The 7,846-nt window shown below is 41.4% G+C and overlaps 1 protein-coding gene across 1 annotated transcript in view; it reads left to right on the top strand.

The window, feature by feature from the left end:
- The first annotated feature begins 5,114 nt into the window (after positions 1–5,114).
- The window catches only part of LOC103893436 (chondroitin sulfate proteoglycan 4-like), a 65,572-nt gene continuing 62,840 nt past the window's right edge, over positions 5,115–7,846 (top strand). The window contains exon 1 of the mRNA XM_009272560.2: positions 5,115–5,241. Within this exon, the coding sequence (XP_009270835.1) occupies positions 5,115–5,241 (127 nt within the window). The remainder of the gene's footprint in view (positions 5,242–7,846) is intronic.

A 7,846-nucleotide genomic window follows, 5' to 3' on the forward strand; every position in this document is an offset into this window, starting at 1 on the left:
AAATAATATATAACAAATATATTTCCAGTTCAGACTGACTTTTAATGAAAAACAGCATTATCAGCTTCAACTGTGCAAAACATCTTTAAAATACTTTAATGTACAATTTCATTATATAAATACATTCATACAAGTATTGTGAGATGTATCACTGCCTAACCACCACAGTGTGATTAACAATATAAATTTGCCACTCTGATCTGCCAGGACAAACATATTAGAGCAAACACACCGAAGTATATATTTTAAATTAAAATATATTTATTATCACCTCTGTACATGCTTGCTATCTATTTAAATGGACTGCCAGGTCACAGCAGTGCTTTGAAAGTATTTCCTGACACCTGCAAAGTTGGTAAATATTTCCTGTTTTTGTTGTGTCTGCTGAAAATAGGAATTTTACAAGTTGGACTGATAACTTGACAGGCACTGCAATCTCCAGTTTGGCAGGTCTTAATGTGGTTTCCACTGGGGTTTGTGACTGTCCGAGGGAACTTAGCCCAACCAACTGGCATGTTCTGGCTTTCTTGCTCTCCCAAAATAGGCACCAGCACTATTCAAGCACAGTCAATTGTCCATCTGTCTTCTGGGTGGCCACAGACCACGCACAACCCAGCCGTATGACTTAATTTTTGCAGAATGGGTGAGTATAGCAATTAAATAGGTGTTAATACAGCAAGACCTCTGACTGCTGAAGCATTCCTTCCCCTCTCCTTATGCAGCAGCTGCCAGTGACCCCTGTGCATGTGCTGGGTGCCTCGGTTGTGGCTGGGGTGGTTGTGTCACACCCACGCCTGGAGAGCCTGGCTTTTCTGCAGGCGCCGGCTGGAATCCGGCCGCAGCCCCGGCAGCCCTGTATCCCCCGTGCTGCCTTCCTGCAGGATTTTCAGGGTAGGCAAAATGCTCTATGCAAACAAACAAACCTGTGTTTGGATGAAGAAAAAGACGGAGATTTCCTTAACTTTATTAGTACACTATGCTCGTGATCCTCCCTGATCCCCTCCCATCCACTGTGCTTCCAAAGTAGCTGCAACTCAGATTCATGTGCTAGCTCCCTTCCTACTTGTGAAAGCTATCAAGTAAATATTCAACTGAAATTAAGGGCAACAGTTGAGTATACATGAGCTGATCTTCACCATTCTAACGAGACACAGATTAATTCTTCTTGAAATGACATAACTGATGCAGTCTTTCTGCTCTGCAAACGCCTAGCCTATAAAAGCGTTATTTGATAACCTGCAGCAACTGAAATCATACGAATATTACTTGAAAATATCTTTCTTCCTCACAAGAGAAACATCTATTTTTGAAGAACAAATAATGGATTGGAATGCCATTGAAATCCAAACACAATATTAGTATGTTCCTGAAAAAAAAAAGGTACAATGCTGGGGGAGAATGCACCAGAGCCCTTGCAGCTGTGTCACACTTTCCTGTTTGTTATTTTTAGTTTTCCATTCCTGCTTTTTATTTTGGGCTTTGCCTTGCTTCCTATGCAGCTTCCCTTTAACTCCTGTATAGCTCCATCTTACATATTTCAGGCATTTGGCTTTTTTTTTTTTGTTTCTCTGTCTTTTTTTTTCTTCTTCAAAGGAAACCCAAGAAATGTTGTCCAGTTTCAGGAACTCATGTTTCTCTTGGCAGTGGTTGAGTTCTTGGTTTTCTAAAGGCATTTAGGAAATTTACATTGCTAGTTTTCAGCTTTGAACATGCTCAGGCTTTATAAGCATAAGAAAAGAGCAGCACACAAGGAGAGCCCTAGTCTGCGCTTCAGTATGTCCTGGTCTTTGCACCTGGGAAACAGCCAGTATCCAGTCCCACATTAAAGTTCCAGGATGATATTTAATAAAAAAGGAACAAAATGGGCTCTGGTGAAACACTGTATTATAGAGAATGTTTTTTTCCCCCCCTTGTTTATATATTGAAGTATTTGTAATCTTGTACAACCATATAGCTGATCTATAGAACAGGAAATGTTATCACCTCCTAAAACTGTACCACAAATCTCATGTTACTGAATGCCTTGCTAGCAGCCTAGGACCTATCTGCACAGAATAGTTAGGAACCTCAGCTGATGTTTAAAAAAATAGAAAGTTTTTTTGGGAATAGTTCTATTTCTTCCACAATAAACCTCATTGCAGGGGCATGCACTTCATTGCAAGTGTGCACCCAGAGACTCAGAAATCAGCAGCCACATGCCCAGTCCAAAAAGTATTGTTAGAAAACCCAACCGAACCCAAACCCTTTAAGATTTTGAAACTGATGCCATGATTTCTTGGGACTTGGCTCCCAGCTGAGACTGAAAGCTCGGGGCTGGCAATATTGATACTGCCCAACAGTAAGTACAAAACCAGAGCACACAACAAAAGAGGGTGAACAGTGAAAGCATCTGTTTCTGTCCCCTAATTCTCTCATCTGCCTACTTTAAAAGCCTCCTCAAGCTGCTGAAATTTGGCTGCTATCATGACAAGCAACAACGGCTGGCTCCCTCTGGCCAGCGTGAGCTCAGGCATACCCAGCACTGCCACCCACAGCACCTTACCACCACCACACCTGGCTTAACATTGATAAAACGATGTTTGACGAAAACTATGCACAAATGCTCTGAGCACAAAATTAAATAATTACCAGCATAGGCTATACCTGGGCCCAGATCTTTCCCAGGTCCTGATGCTGTTCAGATCTATAGCTAGCTTGGCTCTGTCTCAGATAAGTAGATGATCTAGTGTGAGGTTGTTTACTATTTATTGCCAAGATGGACAAAAAGTAGAAGGTGAGATCAGTCTCAGCTGACTCAAAGGGGCAAATACTGGGACACCAGAAACCTGATGACTTTACATAGGAAGTACAGGGTAGCTGTTCTCAACTCTAACACTTGGTAAGGTAGTGCCATCTTCCAGTGCTGCTGCTCACCTCAGTGAAGACTGTAACATAAGGAGGGAGTAAGAATGGTCATATTAGGTCAGACTGAAGATCCTTCTAGCCCAATAGCCTCTGCATAATGACCCTTAGCTCCCTAACAGCCATCCAAACTGCCAATCTTTTTCTCATGACCTCCCCAGGATGTGTCAGCTCTTTCCAGTGACCAGGTCTATCATAACCAACAAGTCAGGGGACTGTCCCCCCGGGAAGCACCTACCAGTGCAGGTAGCAGAGATGCTTGTGCTGTGTTGCTGAATAGCCCTGAGAGATGCAGCTGTGAACAGAGGGGTTGGACAGACCCCAGTCTAGTCACTTCATGAACTGGTGGCCCACCTGCAGCTTCTCACACCTTTTAGTCCAAGATAGGATGACTTCCTTGAAACTCTTGGTTTTCTATTATCTCAAGTGACTCTTGAAGAAGCACCATCCAACCTTAATCCCTGGCCCCACAGTGTTGATTCTGCGATGTGAGCCATGTGAGCCTCCCAGCTGCTCACAGCACATTAGCAAATTCAGCTGTGGGGTTTGCATCTGCTCTTTTCCCCCTTGCCATATGTCTGGGCAGAGCTCAGCAGGGCACTAACCCCCACGCAGCTCCCTGGATGCCTTTGCAGGGTGGTGGGTACTCAAAAGCTCTTTCCAGTTACTTTATCCTAAATTTGTTTTTTTAAATTTTAATTCTTTTCCTTAGGTTTTTAACTTTGTAGTAGTCTCAGTAATGGAAAGAAAAGACCAGGCTTAAAGGCTGTTGAAAGGCTGCATTTCAGGGGCAGGCTGTACTGCTGCAACTGTGTGATGTGGCAGTGGCTGGAATTAACGGGAGAGGAGAGGCTAAAGACCTTAATTCTCCAATTAAGTCTGAGCCTATAATCAGCTCACTGGTCACACACTGGCCTCTCTTACTGTACACTGGATAAGAATTCTTTCTCAGGACACTTAATTTCCTAGGATCAAAATAAAATGCCAAAAATAGCTTTCTTGGCTGATCGATATGAACTACCTGGTTCCATGTGGAGGAGTTTCTGCCTGTTCCATGTGCTTCTATCCTGCAAACTACTGCATTATCAAAGACCTAAAATGGTTCATTTTCTTTGTTTATGTCTTTAAATGTTGGAATGGAGAGAATAGTTCATATCGTTGTGATACTTTTCCCCATGTTATATTAAGGTGAGGAAATGCTGAAGAACTAGAAAACAACAGAGAAAGGAGAGAACCATATCATGTCATATTCAGGGATGCTTTTGTTTCACCAGGACACAAAGTACTTCTATATTACATGGCAAATTTTGTGGGAAAAATATAGATATAATACATAATATGTCCACATAAACTGACATTTTACTTTATACAGCACCTGCCATTTTCCTTTTCTGTTTGGGTTTGTAGATCCCCAAAGCTTTTGACCCAATCCTGCTTCCAATAAAGGAAATATAGGAAAATTTCTGTGACTGGAAAATAAATAATGGGAACAGTATCACTGCCTGAGGAGTATGAAACTGTGCGGGAGTTCATCTGCTGTTTACCAGCAGAGCAGGAGCTGCTGCAAGAAATACAAACATAAACCTGGGTTAAACATTCAATGGAGATAAATGCCCCTGCATTTATCTGTATTTATTTCTGTTTATTACTCGCATGTTCTTTACTTTCCCGCATGCATGTGAATACCCTTACTGTACTTTCCCAAATTTTCAGCCATCTCAGCCCTCTGGAACTCCTTGGATTTGCAGCGAGGCCTGTGTTGTGAGTGAGAACTAAGATCTGTCCATTAAGTTGTACAGGGGAAAGAGTTTTTTTTTTTTTATGAATCAAAAAATGCACTCTCTATTTAGAAAAACACAATATATCCTCATTCCACGTAAACAATTTGACCTTCAGATGGAACACAGCCAGAGGGTCTATAAATAGTACCCTTAATAAGGAAGTAGACAGAAGCATTTAGAGTTCAACTGGCAGTGGTCACATACAGAGACATAGCAAATGAGCTACCTGTAGCTCTTGTGCTCTAAAAAGCTTAGATGCAATTTATATAGGAACTCAGCTGAATCTGCGCAGAGCAGGTAGGAGCATTTTTCTTCTGAAAACAATGATGGGGAGCCCTGTGTATTACAAAAACCTTTCACCACCTTGTGGTGCTTCCTCCACCATTTCATGAGCACCTCGCAGTCGTTAGTGTGTTCCCCATTGCTGCACTCATGGATAGAAAGGCACCGCAGCTTGCAGATGGCAAACTGAGGAAAGAGGAGGCCGAGTGTACCAGCCAGGACCCCACTGGTGCTCCAGGCCAAAGCAAGGGCTCCAGCCAGCTGTTGCAGGTACCAGGTTAGTGATCTACTTACTGGATCATCCTCTTTCATTAAGTGCTTTCAAAACATTTGCAAGGCAAACCTCCAAGCATCCAGTGGCTTGAAGAAGGATGTCTATTAGTTTGACTTCTGGTTGCCATGATTTGGTACAGGGGGGACTTGATTACAGTGCAGGGTATGCACTTTCTTTGTATCCTAGAGCCTTATAATTTTAATGAAGAAGCTCTGAGCATGAGAATGGCTACTGCTGCAGTTTGATTTATTACAGCTCAGCAAGTTTGCACAACAGTTATGAATGTTTCCTCCGGCTCTGAACAGATGTTTGCTTCTAGCAGGCTTGTGCATCTTCACAACTGTTTCTCCAGGAAGACTTATGTGAAAATATTTTTGTTCACACAGATATTTTGGGAACCAGTATTTTTTCACACAAGTATGTTTGTATGTAAGACAGAGGGTGCACATGAATTATGCTGACTGACTGTCATCTGCAATCAAATTTTATTGATTTCTCAGGGAACATAAACTAAATCACGGGAGGATCCTCTCCACAGCCCCTGCCCACATATATCACTGAACCTGCTGGGACTGTAGAAGCAGAAAAGTCCAGAAGGACAGATAATAACACCAATATCAGTTCCTGTTGTATTCCTCAGACATGCTGTAAAAAACATCGTATGTCCTAGGTTTTATTTTATTTCCAAACTCATTGCAGTGGCATGGAAACCTGGAAGTCCCGCTTCCCTCCTCAAAAACCAGGCCTGCTGCTCCTACAATGCAAACAACATCCTCCACATCAGAACAAAAACTGAATAGACAGACCATCAAAGCCATGTAAAAGCGCCAGCTGCCCAGACACGTGCCAGGACAGCAAAGCTATTTACCCGAGGAGCCTTTCAGTTGATTCAGGTCAATTCTATTGTACATGGAGTTGACTCACGTAACTGCGAGACCTCATTGTCCCTTTCCCTCTCTGCTTCCCTCCTTTTGTTTCATGCCATTGTTTCTAGGTAGACATTAAAATGCTTTGGGACAAAGACCATGTCTTCCTGTGAGCTTACACAGAGTGAAGTACAAAGAAGTCCCAGTCCTGTGCGGGGCTGTGCAAACCCATGCTGCTCTGAGAAAAGCACACGCATATAAACCCCAGCAGCTAAGCATGCACATATGCAAATACGTATACTTGAAATGTTGGCTATAATTAACGTGCATAGTGATGTATCACACCTGTAACTCATAATTGTGGTTCAATACCCCTGATATTCCCTGTATGACTCTACAGCATGAGCTACACACAACGAGAATCAGACTAGCAGTATATCCTCATATATGGACAACATGTTATATATTACTGCTGTCTATATTAGAGTAGCTCTTTGAGCTCCTATTTAGTGTTCTCTTCTTGCCTCTTGCTGGGCTAAAGTAAATTCAGCCTCTCTACTATGCTAATTTGTTTCTTCCTGTCTGCATTTTTTCTAATGCTTGTTATAAAAAGTTCTTTTATATATTTTTATCACCACAGATGTTTTTCCAGGGTGCAGTGAAAGTTATTTCAGCAGAAAAACCATGTCTCATTCTTCTCCAATTCTGTAAGACAGAATGACATCTCATTCTAAAACTGATTATCTATTCCCTTTCCCACACCACAGGTTTAAATTATTTTCTTTAATTAGATTTAAAATGTTTACTTCTTTATACTATTTCTGTCCAGTTCTTCCTGGTAAGGGTAAGTTTCCTTCCATGATCGGGAACATGCAGTAAAGAAAACAGAAAAAAACAGAAGAAACGTTGAGCCAGTGTTTGAAGCTGTGAAGCTTTTAACACTATAGTGCAATGACTATGTCCTACACTTGTAATAAAAAATAATAGCCATATTTACCTCTCGTAAAATGATTGCATCTTTATCTTTAAAGCATATTTCCCTTTCCTGTTTAAAGACGAAGAAAGTGAGACCCAAAGTACTGATGTAACACAGCCGGGTTTACCCACCAGATGGGGGAGAGCTGGAAAGAGACTCAGGTCTCCTGCTAATCCTTGAGATGTTGAAAATAATTTGTTGCTTTTTAAAACCTAAGCTTATGCCTTAGGATTTTTCTCCTTGAGGACGAATGGGTTTGTTTCTGCAGTGCTTCCCCAGTAAGTGCTTACAGAAGGGCAAATGGGGTTTTGTATGAGGGGCATAAAAACTGCAAGAACGAGTCCCTTGGCCATGGTGCCAAGTTTCCAAGCAGCAGCTGAAAATGTCTCCAGAATCTTTTCCTTGCCATCATGCCTTCATGAAAGGTAAATATTTTTCTTTCTGATCTGTACACTTAGCACTTTCAAATGTTTTCATCAGCCACAGGATGCTGTCCTCTTGTTTGAAATAAATGATTCAGTGAAAAGTTATATTTGAGAAATAGTCTATTACTAATAAAGTACATTTCAAAAAAAGTCAGAAACCTTGTTTGAACTCAGACACTCATTACCAGATGAACAGCAAATCTCCTTATGCTTGAGATTTTTATTTACTACTTGGTTTGTTAAAATGAAGCATCATTTTGGGAAAAGAATCATAGAATCATAGAATCATTGAGGTTGGAAAAGACCTCTAAGATCATCGAGTCCAACTGTCAACCCAACAC

This window comes from Aptenodytes forsteri, unplaced genomic scaffold (genome assembly GCF_000699145.1).
Source record: "Aptenodytes forsteri isolate BGI_AS27 unplaced genomic scaffold, ASM69914v1 Scaffold92, whole genome shotgun sequence".
Taxonomy (NCBI): Eukaryota; Metazoa; Chordata; class Aves; order Sphenisciformes; family Spheniscidae; genus Aptenodytes; species Aptenodytes forsteri.